This window comes from Branchiostoma lanceolatum, chromosome 17 (genome assembly GCF_035083965.1).
Source record: "Branchiostoma lanceolatum isolate klBraLanc5 chromosome 17, klBraLanc5.hap2, whole genome shotgun sequence".
NCBI classification, from domain to species: Eukaryota; Metazoa; Chordata; class Leptocardii; order Amphioxiformes; family Branchiostomatidae; genus Branchiostoma; species Branchiostoma lanceolatum.
The window spans coordinates 6,850,306-6,869,450 of record NC_089738.1 but is presented as its reverse complement, the minus strand read 5'-3'; the positions used below and the strand labels follow the sequence as shown (position 1 = coordinate 6,869,450).

The 19,145-nt window shown below is 40.5% G+C and overlaps 2 protein-coding genes across 3 annotated transcripts in view; one reads left to right on the top strand and one right to left on the bottom strand.

Moving 5' to 3' along the window:
• Window positions 1-4,899, top strand: part of LOC136422785 (ephrin-B2-like) — a 47,680-nt gene extending 42,781 nt beyond the window's left edge. For both annotated transcript variants that reach the window (XM_066410659.1, XM_066410658.1), the window contains exons 3-4: window positions 358-453; window positions 2,762-4,899. In XM_066410659.1, coding sequence (XP_066266756.1) covers window positions 358-453; window positions 2,762-2,961 — 296 coding nt within the window. In that variant the 3' untranslated portion in view covers window positions 2,962-4,899. The remainder of the gene's footprint in view (window positions 1-357; window positions 454-2,761) is intronic.
• A 1,932-nt stretch (window positions 4,900-6,831) lies between these two features.
• Window positions 6,832-19,135, bottom strand: LOC136423356 (DNA excision repair protein ERCC-5-like). Its single transcript, XM_066411489.1, has 13 exons — window positions 19,008-19,135; window positions 18,006-18,122; window positions 16,955-17,127; window positions 15,965-16,179; window positions 14,875-14,932; window positions 14,217-14,360; window positions 12,015-13,697; window positions 11,364-11,518; window positions 10,636-10,783; window positions 9,468-9,681; window positions 8,851-8,995; window positions 7,936-8,218; window positions 6,832-7,347 (listed from the first exon to the last, which is right to left on the bottom strand). The coding sequence occupies exons 2-13, from the start codon at window positions 18,091-18,093 to the stop codon at window positions 6,832-6,834; spliced, it is 3,822 nt and encodes a 1,273-aa protein (XP_066267586.1). The 5' UTR covers window positions 18,094-18,122; window positions 19,008-19,135.
• Window positions 19,136-19,145: the final 10 nt, after the last annotated feature.

The following is a 19,145-nucleotide window of genomic DNA, read 5'->3' as shown; positions in this document are numbered from 1 at the left end:
AAAGAGCTGTCCAACTGAAGAATTTAACTGAATAAAAAGACTCTTTTTACACAACCAAGTGATTTATTCAACCGACGTTTCGGTGACCATCTGTCACCTTCCTCAGGGCAATGCTGACTGGTTCACATTGCACTGCAGCACAGGTGTCGCTGCTGATAAATGCGTTCCCAAACGCAAGTATTTACATACATACCCTGTTACAAGTAACGGTATCTACAATGCGGTCCCAAACGTACAGGAGTGTAATAAATACCTAATCATCTATCATGTAATCATGATGTTGGAAAATATTGATAAAGATAATTAAAAAAACATAATCATCGAAGAAATTAACGTTGATTTTCTTTTCTTTTATAGCGACCTCCAGTGGCACAATGGACACATTGGACAACAGACTAGGTGGAAACTGCCAGTCCCCCACATACATGAAACTCACCATCAGAGTCAGAGGAGGTGAGTTGGAACTACATTGTTTCTACAGAGTTTAATTTTGCGTGTTTTCTGTGTTGTGTTAGCTTAATCTGGCATCCAGCCTTCTTCGGTTGTCTCGTTAGCTTTCCAAAGGTCGTACATACGGATAGCGATCGTTGAAATGCGGACTAAAGCTAAAGAAGGCTGTATATGAGGCTTGTAAGGCTTGTAGCAGCTTCGAATTCTATTTGATAACAGAAGACAGTAATCTAACGTCAAAGCGCAATGAAAGATTGCGGAAATGTTAACGGTGATATTATCAATGTAGTCACACACACCAAAACAAAACGGGACATTCAGGCAACATTACGATCTTCCTCTCCCACATCTGCTTGGAGATTCATTCTAAGTCATTTCGAAGCCGACTACTTACATGCAGTTTACGAAGCAAGTGTTATTTCGGCCATTTTACACTGATATCATCAATAAAGTCACACACACACCAAAACAAAACGGGACAGCCAGCCAACATTACGATCTTCCTCCCTACATCTGCTTGGAGATTCATTCTTAGTCATTTTGAAGCCGACTACTTTCATGCAGTTCCATGGGCAATAGGGTACGGTATTTATGTTGGGAACCCGCCGCATTACATGTTTTCGCTCACATATGCTCCCGACGACGGTTTCTCCCGTCATCCTTTGCGTCGCTCACTCCGAAATGCCCCCCCCCCCCATTAGGTTTCTCCCGTCGTCCTAACGGGGCTCGCCCAGACAGAGTTCGGCTTCGCCGAACATTGCCGAAAACCGCCGAACACTGTTCGGCTCCGCCGAACACCGAACCCTGTTCGGCTCTCCGAACCCCACGCTCGTGCCTTCGGCATTACTTCGGGTTTTGCTCGTCACGATCGGAACTTCGGCTGCTATATTCAAGGAAAATACCTTTGCCTACTGCCTGTGGCAGTTCACGAAACGCAAGTGAAAAGGACAATGTCAGTGACACTGGCTTTGTTTCCTCCGTGATCCATGACTCCGTGGGGACTGTTGTGTCTATATCTCCCTTTCAACTTGACTTTGATGGATGTACTAGAGCACGTTAACTGACAGGTCGTCAGGGAATGCCTTTACCGTATCTGTCCTTGATTTCGGGACTACCCCAAACATCAGTAATTCAATTTTCTGCATAGAGCCTTTCTTCAAATCGCTTTTGCCGTTATGAAAACTACAATGGTTTATGAACGCATCTCATTTTTATGATAACAAAAGGAAAAGCACACACAACTTGACCTCTTCTGTCGTGGCTAAAGATTTTGCCTTTGATTATGGGACTGCTCTAAACATGAGTAATTCAATTTTCTCCAAAAAGCCTTTCTTCCAATCGCTTTTGCCGCTATGAAAACTACAATGGTTTATGAACTCATCTCATTTGTATGATAAGAAAAATGAAACAAAATAAATAGCGCATAGCAACTTGACCTACAATTTTCTGTTGCGTCAAAAGGTTTTGCCCTTGATTACGGGACTACTCTAAAATCAGTAATTCAATTTTCTCAAATGTTTTTCTTCAAATCGCCTTTACCGTTATAAAAACTACAATGGTTTATGAACGCATCTCATTGGTATGCGGAAGTTATAAGACAAAAATGAAACAAAATTAATAGGACATAGCAACTTGACCTACAATGTTCTGTCCTGTCAAACTATTTTGCCTCCGCATTTTGGTCAATATTTCTAGTGTCGTTTCTACGTGTATAAATTGCATCTGCCATATGTAACAATGTGTTAACGTTTAACATAGTTGCGTGGGAAATGTTCATACCACCAGAGTCCTGGCGACAGTTAATGACATTGGGAAAATCTCTGTAATGTCAGTCCTAATTAAGTGTCTAATTAATCACGAGGGGTAACATTGGCCTGGGATTGGATTAAGACGCCAGGGCCCCGGATGAGACAATTCTACTGTTAAGTGTTTTCATCGAATTAGATTCAATCACTGGCTGCGTTTGATGAAAAGAAGGCCGCAAATTCCGAGCTAGGTTTACTTCGAGTTATGTCCTATAGAAGGGCTATAAGCAATCTTAACCTTTAACACACTAAAGTAGTCGTTTGGCACCCCGTTCTCTATTGGTTACAGAGTTAGGCAGCAGGGAGAAGGTTAACCTTTCAATTCAGCTTTGTTAACAAGCATTTTACATAATTGGTTCGGGGTTTCTGTTGTTGTCGATCTCCAAGCAGATGTTAGGTGGGAGATTGTAGCGTTTTCTGGGACAGTTATACACGAAGAATTCTTTTACGTCATGAGACGGTTTTTTACCTTTATTAAATTATCCTCTCATTTGCATATTTTTCAGATCCCACCGAAAGGTCGGACTCAACAGGCGGCAATCCCCCGGGGAGAGAAGATGGCGGCGTAACAACCCTTCCGTCCGTGGCCAAGAGCGCCGACAGGCGGGCTAACTCGGCAACGCACCTTAGACGGAACGCGCTAGACTTTGTCACACTCCTCTTGACCGCCCTACTGGCCACAGTGTACGGAATGTTGAGACTATAGCAGTGAAGACTGAGAGAAGATCTTTATGTAAAGACTTGTTGAAGACTTGTAAATCCACCGTCACCGCAAGGACTTGAGTGCAAGTTGAAGAAACTCGACTGTTGGACAAATTTCACCGCCACCATGGAAGGAAAATCTCTCACAGAATACATCAGAGAATCTGGATTGCGTCTCAGTCAACCACCTTGGACTCCAGACGAAGACGATAGGACAATATTTTGAACAAAGATGGAAATTTTCTATGAACATGTGTCGTTTAGTAAGAAATAGTCAAAGACAACAGCAGGATTCTGTTGTGACAAGAATGTGTGTGTAAAATCCCCAATTTTCCAGATACGAAGTCCTTGTTCTTTGAATTGACAGTTACAAGGGAAGATTTATTGAGCTACAGCCCTCGCCAAGGCCGTTCGTAATGGTATTGATTTAACGTCGATATCAGTTTCAGAGAAACAAAACGGTTCACAGGGTGTGCTATATGTTCAACGACAATGTGTCCCAACCAACATAGATCCAATTTGTCAACCCTTACCACCACATGCACAAGAAAGGAAAGTCCTAACTCCCCTCCAATAGTTTATCATACATCCCTTTATCGATTTTTGATAAATATTACATATTGCAACATGATTATCATCAGTCAGCTCTTAGATGGGTCTATTTTTTGAAAACAAAATTGAAGTTTGCCAACAAACGCAATGTTTAATGTTATTTGTTTTTATAGATAGATGCAATTTGTGGAAAATATTTGATTATTGGTACGACGAAAGAGCTGCTGCTTATAGAACAGCTTTTCTAGCTTTTTATGTAATATAAATCCATACATCGTAAACACTGTGTGTTCTTTTAAAATCAAATATAAATATGCCAATGAGGTCATCACGATCACCCAAATGTCGTTGACGTTGCATAGGGACCGTTCCATTGAAAAAAATGACAGCTCAAAAACAACAACTTAAAAACAAGTATTTTTAGCATTTTCCTCTCCCTGGCCCTCTTTATCATTTTTTTAATTAAATTTTCGACGCTGAAAAAGAATTACGAGCACTGAAAACATGACACGACCACTGGCGAATTCGCCTCGCAGATTTGCAAAACAAAATTATTATTCTGAGAAAAATGCAAAAATTTTCCAATTTTATATACCCCCCTTCCCCCCATTTTGTTTTAATAACATAGACGATGCGGCGCTGTGTATGGCTGTGATCAAATTTGCTGTATTATATTTGATGACAGAAATTATTTCTGGAAGAGAGTGCTGTATCTATTTAAAAACACCAAATTACAAAAGTGCTTATCTACTCATTCAAAACATTCCATCAAAATCATTATAAGTGCAGACTTACCCAGATACCAACGAATTAAACGTTCGTACTACACTATTACGTTCTTGTTATCATTTTCATCAAGCATAAATGGCTTAAATTGTGCTCTGATCCCATGAAATATTTGATAGAATCCTCCATTCCAATCCTCATAGGAAATATTACAAGAGTTTTACCCTCTCATAATTGTACTACTATGATAGAACCTAAAGTAGTATCACATCCCGAGCGATTGTTTTTATTTGAAAAGATCATCGGACATCACAATTCACAATTGTTTTTAAGTGCTGTTAGAGAATTATTTGCTGTGCGGTCTTTCTTCGTTGTACCCAAGGAAAAATGTGATGTGTCAGAAATTGTACATTGTGTGCCGAGGCGTCGCACACTTAAAAGTGCAGTACGTAAAGTAAGAAAAACACCGTCTGTACGAGAGTGATTCTGTAAATATCTATTTGTTACGCTGCTGTGTTGTTATTATGTTGTAAGTTGTGTAAAATTGACGAAGATCTTAAGATATAATTCTGCATGTGGGGCGCATAGCTCCGCTGCAAATTTTGCTTCAAAAGCAATCTTGTACATTTTGTACAGAAGTCCAAATAAAATGTTTTACAGCTTACCTTTTCTTTGTATCATTTTATTTTCTGTACTGTGTTGATCGACATAATATAGTTCCAATGCTTTTCAATATAACATATAAGAATCCTGTACAGTAGATGAACAAATACAATACGTCAAAATCGCACTTATCTTTTTTTAAAGACTTTATGGTAACATTTACTGACACACTCAAGTTCATAGCTTATATTCGTGTCATCTTCAAAACAAAGGGCATTACAAAAGTACGTTGAAACAAATGCAGACAAGCAAAGCACAAGAATGACAAAGTAATGTAACATTAACCACATAGTGTGAAAAATCACATGAAATGTAAGAAAAATGAAAATTATATACTAGTACATGTTAACTGTAAGCAGCAACTGAAGATTGGTTAGTGGTTACTGAAATCTTTTGGTTTCTTTTATGAATAATTGAACATACTGTAAAGGTTTGGTGTTGTGTGGCGCCCAAGGAGGTTGAATAGAGACCTCTTTCCCCTTGGTGAATCCGACAGAAATGAACTAGGACATTATCAAGAAGATCGATCGGTGAAATTCTACCATTTTTCCTACATTTCTGAAGAGGTAGGTACAAAATTGAATGCAGTAGAAAAAGTAGTGATTAAATACTTTCACAAGGGCGGCCACAGGTGCAAGCAGGACAGGTGCACTCGCTCGTATCTGAACTTCTTGTCAATTCCGCTAGGAGGCGCTAATGCATAGCCACCAAAGTCAGACGTCGTCAGTCATCGGCCAGTGACCGGCTAACACTTTCTGTGACCGACTCTCTGATATCCTAGGAGGTTGCATAGTCAATGAGTGCAAAATCCTGTAATAGCTACCGGTAATATTCACAGAAATAAAAAAGTAGGCAAATTAAAAGAGTCATAAACTCATCCACGACCATAAACTTCCATGTCGAAACAACTTACTAGCAGCCCACCATTCAAACATTGGCGCCATTTCTGCTTATGATTTCAGCAACTGGCCACTTATATATAAGTTATAGAAGGAGTTTTCGGCGACATCCAAGTCTACACTCTAAGATTTCACCAACGCTTTCCAAGAAAAGAGCTTTACAAATTTTAAGAGGGCAAAAAGACACACATTCTTTTTATTTCACAGCAGATTGAATTCTTCACAACTTAAGTATAAACTGTACAAACTTCATATCAGTGATGCCATATGTAGAAGGCACTTGAAATTTCTATACACTTTTATACAATTGCAGTCATTTTGAAAACATAACACACAAGACAAAATACTAGTACACATTTCTTACAGTAGTTTTCATAGCTGCCTTGGCTTCTTTCATTTTGATCTAACGTTAATAGTTATGTACTTGTATGAATATTTGAAAGTGAATTTGTCTGAATTTCAGTATTTTAAAGATATTCTCACACAGCTAAAGGCAGCAACTATAGTGTGTTGTGAGCACTGGGAATACTGTTCGGTAAATGCTATACAGTATCTAGTAATGCACATTCTATCAATTCATTTGCCATATACATAATAAGTCATACACAATTTCATTTTAACAATGCGCATGCGGTATTGTAAATGTTTCAACAATTAACCACAAATGCTTGAAAACATTATCCAGGTAAAATGTGTTTAAACAACAAAAGTGATATTTTACTCACATGCGGTTACAGTTTATTGTACCGTAACATCAAAATTTCATATTCTACAAATGGCAGCCTACGAATTCATAACTCTATTATGTCCATAACGTAGAGCCTTTACATTTGAGAAGATCTGAAATTAACTATGTACTTCTAATTTACATAATTTACAGTGTAAACCTGTATCAAACATCATTTGGTAATTATCATATTTGGTCATATTTGTCAGGAATACCACCATATCTCCTCGCATAACCACATCCAAAATATTTTCCACAACAGTTCTTCAAACCAAATTGTTCTAGGAAGAACACTTCACATCATAAACTACAACCTCCTCTTTGCCTTTCTTTTCCCTCCCCTCTTCACATTACTATTAAAAATTTTCCCTGTTTCTCTTCCCTGTGACTCACTAACACAATTATCCTCACCCTCACTCTTCTCAGCTTCATCCTGACCATTGGACAACTCCTCAGATGACCTTTTCTGGGACCTTTGACCTTTCGGTACGACCTCTGGGACAAACCCACCACTAGTGTCCAAGTCATCTTCGGACGAAGACCCCTCGGAAAGATCAGCATTTTGCACTACAACTGTCTTAGCTGCTTTGGTTTGACCCTTGCCCTTGCCTTTACCCTTACCCTTTCCCCGACCTTTACCCTTTCCCCGGGCACCCTTCCCAGCAGCCACTGGGCTTCCTCGGTTAGATTTTGAGTCTTCTTCTGCGTCTTCTTCCCCCTCCTTCCGATGGAAGTTGTTCACGACCCTCCGGATACGTTTGCTCTTGATTTTCCTCTTCTCTTCAACTTCCATGGGGAAGAAAGACGTGATCTTGCTTTGAGTCTGGAAGAAGAAAGAAAATATCACATAAGACTTACACATTCCTTGCATATAGACATTTTTTGGCTTAGCATTTTGTTAAATGTTATTGACAAATGAAAAGGACTTCATGGTTAGTCAAATTTCACTTTTCAGTACACAAGTTAACCATCTGTAAGGCCATGTTGATTTGATTATATGGATGAAAACCAATTTTTGTCTGTTTTCCCCCCAAAAGTTTTCAACCATACTGTAAATCATACAATGCAGCTGCAAAATGAGCCAATGTTGCAAAAATATTGGAAAACCGATACTAATGTCATAGAGAGTCAAAGACAATTCCAAAGTCAAAGAAGATGTGAAAGAACAAAAATGAAGAATCTATTGTTCGGTAAACCATACTGTGTGTTTACTCATTTGTTCACCTTCCTAACCATGTGGATTTCATAATAAAGGCAAAATTTCCCTTTGACAAACTTTTATTTTATCAGTTTTGGGGTCCCTAAAGGATGTTAGTCAAATAATCAAATCAACATGGCCTAACAAGTCAATAACAAGGACAAAAAGTCTATGCCCCTGAGGAGTCGCCAAAAAGTAATTTCTGACACTTACCTCATCATCTATCTTTTTGAGTCCCTTCATGACAGGAAGGAGCACTTCGTCCGTCTTATTGGTGGTCCAGCCGAACCTCTGCATGGCGAACTGTCGGAGGGAATGGAGGTCGGGCGCCCCCCACGCGAACGGTTCCTTTGACTCATCCACGGCTGGCGACAGGTAGGCCTCCACTACGGTGATGTTGGGAAACCCCAGGGACAGCTCCAGTTTACGCAGCTTCGCCTTGATGGGGGTTTCCTGTGGGACCTTTTCTTGCTTTTGTGCTTCGTCCCACCAAGCCCTGATGATTTAAAAGAAAACTTCATGATGTATAATATGATAAAACAAAGCAAAAGGAATTTTGTATTTTACAAGTCAGCCTCTCTTGAACATGATCTGCTGTTTCTAGATACCCAGAAAGGCTGAAAACTGTATGATGGTATGATATTTCCTTTGTTTCTTGGTCATAATTGTTGTGTGTATAAATGTTATTTTTCTGACAAGTAGTTAAGGGCACTTTTGGGAGTCGTGGATGTGTCACATAAAATCCTTTTTTTTGGCTCTTGTGACAGAAAGACAGTTGTTGATAGTTGGTTCAGTCATAAATTTGCTGAAAATCCTATTCAAGCCGCTAGGGGGCCCAAACTTACACTACTTACTCCCTGCCCCAAGAGCTATCCACCACTCAAAAATCATGACCCACGACCCTAAAATTAAATCTCAAACTTTGAAGTTCCGCTGCAGTACCATAGGAAGATGCCAGGAGGCCCATTATCAAACTTGACTTTCGTCTACCTGATACCTACCCACCAAATATCATGATGTTCCATAAACAGCTTCTCAAGCTATGCTGTTAACATACAATCAAACATGCGACCACAGCCACTCCACCATGGCAAACTGAAAACACAACCTTCTGGCAAAGGTTATTACCTGAAAGCCTGTAAGGAAGCGATGCCCTCCCCTGGGAACTCCTGTAGAACCTCCATAGCCAGCACCTTGCCCACCCCCTGGATACCCTCCGTGTAGTCGCTTCCAGTAAGCAGGGCAAAGTTAATCAGCCTGGACCGATCCATTGCTGCAAGAAAATAGGTATGTTTTACTCGTTTTAAAGAGTGGACATGAAAAAGCAATCCTGGGCATTTTTTACCTCTATTCTGAAGAGATGATTTTTTGATTTTCATTACAAAGCAGGAATTTTAAGGCTTGCGTTTTTGTTTTCCACGAAACAAATTAATGAGCTAAAGGGATCTTATTTTCAAACCATATTCAGAGCAAGATACATAATAACTCTATTGCACAACAACTGTACAAGGTACAAAATATGGCATCCACTAATACATTATAACATTCTATTAGGCTGATCAATCTATCTAATACAATATATTCTAGTAGTGTGGGATGACAATGGGATACAAGATAGATTAACTATATTGGAAATCGCAGTGTTACTACTGAATTAAAAACCAATGTACAAATTAATTTCATAAAAACTCATAAACAAGATATTAGAGCAAAGAAACATGAAAAAGATCTAATCTGTTTCTCACCTAATTGTGAAACGACATCCTTGTATTTGAAAACCTCCATATCTCGTTGTTGACTGAAGAAGTTTTTGTAAACTTCTCGCCCTCCAAACAACCACACGTCGCTGTCGTCGGTGATGGTGCCCTGCGTCTGTTTTGATTGGTCGAGGAAGGCGCACTGCGCTTCCGCCTCCGTCGGGCTCTGGACGTACGGGATGCCAAACAGTCGCAGTAACTCCTGATGGAAAAATAACAAGTGGTGTCTTTATTTTGGAAAAGTCTACTATACTTTGCTAAATATACTCCAAAGTCAAGTCCTCACTTGTTTTACATAAGTCCGCCATAGTTCAGGGCTCTTCCGTCATTTGTAACTTGGGCCGTTCTGACGGCTACTCGCCTGATGTTTGAATTAGTCAATTGTAATGTCAAAATATGTGACGTCAGGTCTCGGCATTTCCCATTCACTATTAACAAGGATTTTGGATCTGGCTTTCATGAGGACGAAATTTTGAGGAATTTTCAGGAAGAGCCCTGAACTATGGCGGACTTATGTAAAACAAGTGAGGAATTGACTTTGGAGTATATCTAGCAAAGTATAATAGACTTTTACATTTAAAGTTTAGCCTCCCTTTAATGCTTTCTGTTCTTAGCATTCATCAGTATCTATGAGAAAGAGTATGGAATTTAAAGTTGAACACACACTAAAACCAGTGCAGTAGCTCCCTGCTGTAGTATTATCTGTGCTTGCATAGCTGTGTGGCCTAAGGGCTGAGGAAACAGAGAAGGGTGCCGCCCTACACACCATATGGTGATAGTTGAAGTCCTTCCTGCACTAGATGGTGTATAGCAACCTTCATTTCGATAGCCCTTGGGCCACACAACTTTGTGCAATCACTACAGCAGAGGGCTTGTCCACTAGTAGTGGATTGTGTGTTTAGCTCCAATACTCTTTCTAAATGCTGAGTGCTAAATGGAGAAAGCAGTATATATTATATATATATGTACCATTTTTAAAGTCTTTGGTGTGACTCGGCTGGGGATCAAACTCATGACCAACCGAACGCAAGGCCGCACCATACGGTGTGAGAAGGACATAAACTTTAACCTTCTCCCTGCTGCCTAACTCTGTAACCAATAGAGAATGGGGTGCAAAACGGCTACTTCAGTGTGCTAAAGGTTAACTCCCACTGACCTGGCTCTCCACATACATCTGCTCCGTGATGGAGGCGGCTAGTTTCTCCTGGCGTGCCTGCTGGGCCTGTAGGGTTCTCCTCTCAGTCTGCAGGTCCTGTTCTAGTTCTGCCACGTTACCAGGGTTCAACCCCTCCCATGGACCTGGTCTGAAACACATAGGGATGGAACAGTGCTTATTCTAAGTAGTAGTAGTAGTAGTATCCATTATTTGATTTCCCTACAGCTGGGGTCCCTGACACCACACTTCCAAGCGGCTCTGTCCAGGGGGTTCACACTGGTTTGGCCTCACATATTCCAAGTTCTTAGTTTTTACAGAACAACACCGTGGAGGGCTAATCTTTGTTGAGGTTAATGTGCACACACAGGGACCCATGGACAAAGATGCAGTGTTTGAAAAAGAAATCCATAAAATCAAGGACACAAAAACAAACTCCTACATGTTATCCCAGGACAGTTTCAAGACATAAGTGCATGTGCCCTCTCCAATATGCTGTCTCCAAGAGTTGTTCTGCATTCACTGTACCTATTAAAATTTTGACCAGTTCCATATGATGCAAGATTTTTACAGGTAGATTTTAAACACAAAAGTGGTTTATCTTTGAAAAGTTTCCAAAAAGGCAAGGTCTCTAAAAGGCAAGGACATCTACACAGCAGCAGAATACTGTGACAACAATAACAGTAGTTTTCTATGGTAAGAAATGTTAGAATTTTCTAGATATGACTTACTGTTCCTGAGAGGGGGTGTCAGGCCTGCTGACACTGGGGGTGGAGGTTTGACTGTTTGCCTGACTCCCAGATCTACTGCTGCTCAGACTCTCCGCAAACAGGCCCGGGTCTGGGCGAACATCCTTCTTGTCCACACGGTCAACCGCTCTCATGCCCTGACAAACAACAATATATTATTACATTATGATATTTGCATATCAATTCATAGTTCGTGGTTAAAACCTGCTATTCGACAAATCTTGCTCAGAGTCACTGATGAAAAGTAGTGGATGCTACTTGAAATGTCTGACCGTTTCCAAAATCATATCCAGTTGCTTGTCTGTTATTTGGCGTAACAATACATTATCATCAGCCTATTAGCTAGCAGGGCGTCAGTGCGTCTTCTGGATGCCCTACACTAAGAAAACAAAGAAATTAGATGCCCTACTTTTGCAGGGGACACGGAGAGGACACCCTGTTTCGCTGGCAATTATATACACATGGACATATTCTCCGAAAAACATACACTGCCACTGTTGTTTTTTCCTCATACCAGACACTGGGACAGTCAGCATGATAATTGATTGACATGCAAAGCTACCAGGTAATTGTTAATCCATAGAGCCCATTGGGCCACTCAATTAAACCATTGCTGGAAATACTTCAGCTCACCTGTTCAGACATTAGAAGATCGAAGTTTGTCTTCAAAGAAGGAACAGAGTTGTTGTCATCTTTACTAGTCCTTGCCTTCCGTGAGTCAGCTGCCTGGAACACACTAGCAGGGAAAAGCTCGTCCTCAACCCCAGGCTTGCTAGGGTCCACAGTAACCTCTACAAAGTCTTCCTCTTCATCAGAGTCTACGATGTTGATGGTAGCCATAGGCCGCTGCAGTTCCGATCTAGGTGGTCTTTTAATAACCTGTCCTGGCTCTGGTAATGTTATAACTGGTATGTCTTTTTTCTGCATCATTCTATTGTCTGTTGTGATAGTTTCTGTTGAGTACTGTTTTCCTGAGTTGCTAAGCTTATTTGTGGAATCACTGCTTGGAGATTCAATCGTTTCGTTTACATTTCTTTTCACTTGTTCGTCAAGATTTTCCTCTATAACTGACTGACTTTCCGGTTCGGTAGAGTGAAGATTCTCGTCAAGATCCTGAGATTCATCTTGAAAAGATAAAGCTTCTGTCTCTTCATGCAATGCCTCTGATGTTCCTTTCATAGCTGTAGTCTGCTTTTCAATGACGTCTTCACTGGTTCCCTCAATGTTTGAGTCGGTTTCAAGCTTTTGCCTTTTTGTCTCAGCTTCTGCAAGATTAGCTTCTTGAAAAGTCCTCTTCCCAGAGGTAGAGGCATTTGTTGAAGAGAGTTCTCTACCTGGAGTGCCTTCTGTAGTGGATGATACATTGGGATCACTCAGTGTTCTCACGTCTTTCTTTGTAGTTTCATTTACATCAGCCTCATACAAAGAGTCTGATCCTGTTATTTCCTGAGAGTTCTTGTCTTTCGAAGAACTTGGTACGTTTTCAGCAACGTGCTTCACTTTTCCTGGCGTGGATTCGTCGTCAGAATCTGAGGTCAAGTCCACAGGCACGCCCGTCAAGTCCACGGACACAACCCTCCGTTCTTTTCTCCACGATTCTGGAGCCGTCCTCTCCTCTACAAACATAACATCGTCTGTAGAATCAGCGTTCGTTTCAGCCGCGCATCGTTCTTCTAAAACAACTAGATCGGGCTCCCTCATTCGCCGGTGATACTCGCAAAGATTCTGGGAAAATCCTTTACTCTCATCTATGATCATAACATCAGAATCTTGCTGTTTCCTTAGATGATCTAGAAAATGTCTTGGAAATGGAGGGTAGGTAGTAATCTTATAACCTTTACTCCCTTGCTTCTCCTGTTTTGAGGTTTCCTCTTCTTCCTTTCTTTCCTTTCTTTCCTCCTCTTTTCTTTCTATTTCCTCCTCTTTTCTTCCTATCTCCTCTCTTTCATCCTCCTCTTTCCTTTCTCTCTTATCTATTCCTTCCCTTCTTTTTGTCTCCTCTCTTTCTTTCTCCTCATTTCTTTCTTTCTCCTCTCTTTCTTCTTCCTGCTTTCTTTCTCTCTCTTCCCTTTCTTCCTTTTCTTTCCTCTCTCTCTCCTCTCTTTCTTGCTTCCCCACACCCTTTACCAACACGTAGTGAGCAGTGTCTTCTGACACCACCCTTCTGGACTCCACCGACGCCCCCTGGCTGAGGTACTGGCTAACTGCACCCGAGGCCTGCATGTTCATGTCCTTGCGTACCTCGCCCAGTCGCTGGGACAGCTTGCTCCTGGACAGCAGGTTGGACAGCTGCATGTTCGAAAACCTGTCTGCCTCCTGTCAAATAGGGAAAAGATTTAGGACAACTGGTTCTTGAAATCTTTATCCAATGAGTTGAAAAATGTTGTAAACATCTGTAATAGCAAATATATAATTCTTTGACAGCCAATCAGATTAAATCGACTCCTTTATTCACTAACTGTGAAGTCTTTAAAATGTAGATACACGTTTCTCTATTCCTAATAAAAAGTTGCCTCAGTAAGGACCCCATACCTACCTCTGGAACATGCCTGCCGAGAGTGAACAATTGTCTCTTTCTCGACAAATGACTTCTTTTTTCTTAACTACCTAGTCTAAAGAGTATAACTACCAACTCTCTGTGAACTAAGATGTTGCCTCAGTTAGGCCCCTATACCCACCTCTGGAACCTGCCTGGTGAGATTGAACAAGTCTTTTTTTTTCCCATCATCTATAGATTTAACGACCTCATTCTTTACTAACTGTAGATCTAGAGTAGAGAATATAGTCCATTCTCTGTCAATTAAGATGTTGCCTCAATAGGGACCCCATACCCACCTCTGGAACATGCCTGGTGAGAGTGAACAAGTGTCTCTTCCTCATCTCCTGAAGGTCCATGATGATCTCATGTTGGATGTCGGGAGGGAGAGCCTTGAAGTCTTCTGACTCCACATCTACCTTTGTGATGTCTTGGAACTCAGTCTGGGAAAAACAATATCATAGAATTACCTGTATATAATTCCTTATGTATTGAAAATAAGAGAGCCACAGACAAGTGGAATTGATACTGATCCAGTTTACCTTGTTGAAGAGCTATTCTTCAACTGGTCATGACAGAGAAGACAAATGCTATGTACAGTATTTATAGTTTCTTTTTACTACCCCCTAGCTCTTTTTGACAAGCACAATGAACAGTGGACCATGGCTTAACGTCCCGTCTTAAGGACTGCTACCCTTTCAGTTGGCGTGCAAGTCGGGCTAGCAACACAGCCGGAATCAAACTCATGGCTTCTAGTACTGGAAAGGCCGATAACCACTGGACTACGCACACTACCTGACAAAACAGATGATCTGGTAGCTTGGAGCCTCATAGTGACCAAGGATAATCTATAAGAGTTTGGAGCGATCTACATGTATGATAAAATGCATTTAGTAAGAGTCCTCCTTTTAAGTCGGTTTTCAGAAACATTGAAAACTTGAGGATGATGAAGATCACCTGTACAATTTCTTGTCTAGCTTGTCGCTCCTCCCACAAGTCAATGTCTGCTTCAGTACTGTAGAGAACAACATAGCATTACACCCAGCAAAAAGTTGCCAAATAATCAATTGAATTCTAGGTCTGAAACTATGAAAAGAAAATCACTTCATTTACTTGATTGCTTTTTTTTTATTCTTGGATTTTGCAACAAACTAATACTAATAGCAGGTGAGAGTGAAAAACAGGGATGTCCCTGTAGCTCAACTGGTAGCAGCCTGGAAATCCTGGGAAGGGCATCTCAGTTAGGGCTGCACCCAACTTTGGGAAGGGACATGAAATTGAGGTCCCATGTTTTTTTATTCGCATATGTTTTCAGAGTATTAGGCAGGAAGCTTAATTAAGCTTATTTGAAGCCTTCTACTCAAAACATACAAAAAGAGACATCATAACATACATAAATACAGAATGGATAAAAGGAAAATGACAATAGACAATACAAGTTGGTATCTATCAATAAATGAATCTGCCTGTACAATGGATGTAAGTATGAACTATATCGAGTATATTACAGTTTTGTAAGTATGAGAGTGAGTAGAACCGCGTAACAGAAGAGAACATAATGAACTGTCGTTAAGTAGTTGAAGGTCAGTTATGTTGGAAAGGGATGATAACATAGTACTTCTTTGAGTAGTATAAACTTTACAGCGTAGGAGGTAATGTTCGGTTGTTTCACAATAATGACCACATTTACATGTGGGACAATCTATACAATGGTGTAGAAATAGGTGGTGGTTTAACTGACTGAAATTTAAACGAAGCCTTGTGAGATGAACTGCAGAATGTCTTTGGCCGTGAGGTCCCATGTTTGAGGAGGTGCCTCCTGCACTTTAAAGGGGAAGGGCTAACAACCCCTTCCTGTTTACTTATATCCTGCTACTGAAACAGCAAGGCATTGTGTTGACCTAACTAGGCACTACAAGAACATGGGTCGTAATTAAGATGTAAAAGTAAAGGCAGCCAAATGCTACCACAGAAGCCAAAAGTCAAGGAATCTTCTGGCCACTGGTATTACATCTGCTAACTATTGATCTTTCAGCTCTTCCCATACCTGCTTCCTTGTTGTTCGGGTAGAGGTGGCAACTCAAACAAGTCCGAGTCTGCAGGCTTGTTGAGCTGCGGAGTGGGGACAGGTCCTGCCGTTCCAGCCCCGGTCTCTCCGCGCACGGCCCGAAGAGCCTGGACTTTGAGGTAGTTCTGTAAGACCTTGTTCGCCACCTTCCTAGTCTCCTTCTCTGCTGCTTCCTTTCTCTTCCTCCGAGCAGCCTGAACGAGAAAGTTTTGTGATCATCAGTTTCAAGTGCAGAACAAGGATATCTGTATCAATACAGCCAGTTTTAATACCATTCAGCGTAACACACCTGTCCAGCTTTGCAGGTACAATGTACGCAGCGCAGCATCAGCTGGTTATATTACACTGAACGACCTGTCATACCTAACCTTTGCACATCTGACTGTAAGCATTGTTTAAAGTTATCTAGTGAAAATGCTCCTACTGTACTTGGTGGCAGCAAGTTCCACTCTTTAATTAAGATTTAAGGTTGAGCGTATGATATCTGATGATATTGCGCCACCTATCGTAAATGTTTTTTATGATTGTACATTGGTTTTTAATTCATTGGCAACACTGCAACATCCAATAAAGTTATCTTGTATCATCGAACAATACCACAATACACTGCAAGACAGTTTATAAGTGGCCAAACTTCTGATTGAAAAATTGAAAAAGAATGGGACAACAACTCAAAATTTAATGTTAAATATTGTATGCACTTCTCTAGTGTATAAGTAGGAAAACTTCTGATTCAAAAATCAAAGGATGGAACATTGACACAAATCTTTGGAGGTAAATCTTTTAGCCAGAATGTAGCTATGTACCTACGTCAATGGACTATTGTCAAGAAAATTAGACCAAATTAAGACTAATTCAAAGAAAATAAGACAGTTGGCATTGAGGCTTCTTTTCCTTTTCTCCGGAAAAAAACAATTAATCAAGTAAAAGGAAAAGCAGATGAATACAACAAAAAGAGATATAACTCACAAGTGTCTTCCTCTTGAGTTCTGGCATGCGCCCATCGAAGACGAAGACCGGTTTGATCCGGTAGAAGAGCAGTTTACAGATCCGGTTGAATAGAACCTTGAGGTGCGGGTTCTTGTTCCCACCTCGTGGGTTCCAGCTGCCCATCACTGCCTGGTTCAACCAGATACTCACATCTGGGGCTGGTTAAGGGGGTTTCTTCCAATTTGTACTTGTTATAAAGTACTAGTAATGTTTTTAAGTACTGTAAATGCAGAATTGTTCGCAGTGGTTTTTGTCCAATACTGTAGCAGTGTGTAACTATAGTGCTGCCGCAAACTCAAAGCAACCACTAACACTCCATTTTCGCCTCAGCGCGAAATAAAAACCATGCGAACTTAAAGGCATTTACAGTATATGTGAAATCTTGATGTCTTGTAAATGAGCTTGTTAATTCAGCCTCAGGGCTGCCATGAGGCCTGTATTTGTTTGCTAAATAAACCATTCATCCATTCATTCATTCATTCATTCACAGGGCTCAAAATTCCTTTCTGGGAATAGGTGCACAGGTACATCTAACCTAAAAATTTAGGTGCAAAGATGAAATTGCAGGTTCGCAGCATAAAAGCAAGTAGAATACCAGCTTGAGTGTAAAATTCTATAGTCAACTTCAAAATTTCAAACAAGTAATTATACCCCAAATAAAGAGGCAACAGACAATACCAACAAGCCCATCTGAAAGTAGCAATTGCAAGAAGCTGCTTTTCACCTTAAAAATTCCATTGTAATGTCTTGCCTTTTTTGTCAGCAGGACTGGCCCTGTGTAATATCTGGTAGCCATAGGCTAGTTGGGCATCCCAGGCTGTGTGTCCTGAACAGCCAAACAGCCAAACCAATAAATAAATAGATAAATAAATAGATGAATAAATGATTAAGTTTTGCATTCCACTTTTCTTGGGCCTAATTGTAGCTTTTCGGCCTGAGGGTGTCCACCTACTTACGCTATTGTAAAAGAAACTCCAGTCTAAGACCGTAAGCAAATGATTGACAGGTAACTGTTTCCTATGAAGGATACCGACAGCGAGAACCTTCCCCTCTAACGTGTCCATCTTCACAGGACGTCCCGTCGGCTCCAGCAGCTTCCACAGGTCATGAACTCCCATCCTGCCTCAGTCTTCCCACCAGTCTTTGCCTGCAAAATGAAGAGGAATAATTCCAATGATGGAAAGAAAGGTTCAATATATTGAACAGATGTTATGTTTTTCTTGCTTGGCTTAAACCTCACAGCTTTTTTCATGTCAGTTACAAATATGTAGGATATATAAATAGAAGGCCAAGGCTAATGATGATAGTGATAGCATTTTCATTTTTGTACTATTGATATGACGGTCAAAAGTCCCGGATTCCAGCTGCTGGAATGACAGGATTATGAGGATATGAGTCATCAAATCAAGGCTATTCCCAAAAAATAAAAAAAGGATGGGTTGCAGTTTCTCACAGTATTTTACACAAGTGAGCAAGAGCAATGTCCGTTAACGTTTGACGGTATGTGTGTGGACACCTGGCCGCCCACCAGAAGTGAATAACCGCGAGACACAAGTCTCTGTGACACCAGTTGGGGTTCAGAGAAATGTCGTTCGAACGTGTTCTATCTTTACGGACGTGCGCGGTGACATACTATAAGACAATTTGTGAGTAAAATTCCCACTATGACGAAACCAGTTTGTGTGGTTCAAATTCGTGTATAGTCAAATAGTACTCTACCCAGAAGCTTCAACACAGCCTCGACTGTACCAACTTCCTTCCTAATTCCAGGAATTTGGAAGCCATTTTCACACATCTATCAAAATATTTCCTTGAATAAAATTATAAAGAAATAAGAACGTTAGTCCGGAGTTTCCAGTAGCTCAACGTAATTTTAAAATTTTGTCTATAACTTAATGATAGTATAACTTGCTATCAATGTGATATCACTGTGATAATCTAAAGTCCGTCTCTATATAAAAACATAAATGCTTGCATATACATTATGTAACGGAGCTTCAACTGCCCCCCTCCCCATTCTTTCTCCACTTACCAAGGCCAAATTCAGCTGCGTAAAACCTTCTCAGAAAGCCACGGGAAAAGAAACTATAGAGAAAACTTAAAAACACCTTCTCCTCGATAATTTCGTTGTTTTTGTCGTTATTTTAGCCAGAAAAACAGCATTAATTTG

Coding starts and splice junctions, on each gene's coding strand:
- LOC136423356 (XM_066411489.1), bottom strand. CDS start 18,093: ATGGGAGTTCATGACCTGTGGAAGCTGCTGGAGCCGACGGGACGTCCT. Junction 14,933..15,964: donor CCCGAACAACAAGGAAGCAG/GTATGGGAAGAG, acceptor TGTTCTCTACAG/TACTGAAGCAGACATTGACT. Junction 13,698..14,216: donor TCACCAGGCATGTTCCAGAG/GTGGGTATGGGG, acceptor CCTATTTGACAG/GAGGCAGACAGGTTTTCGAA.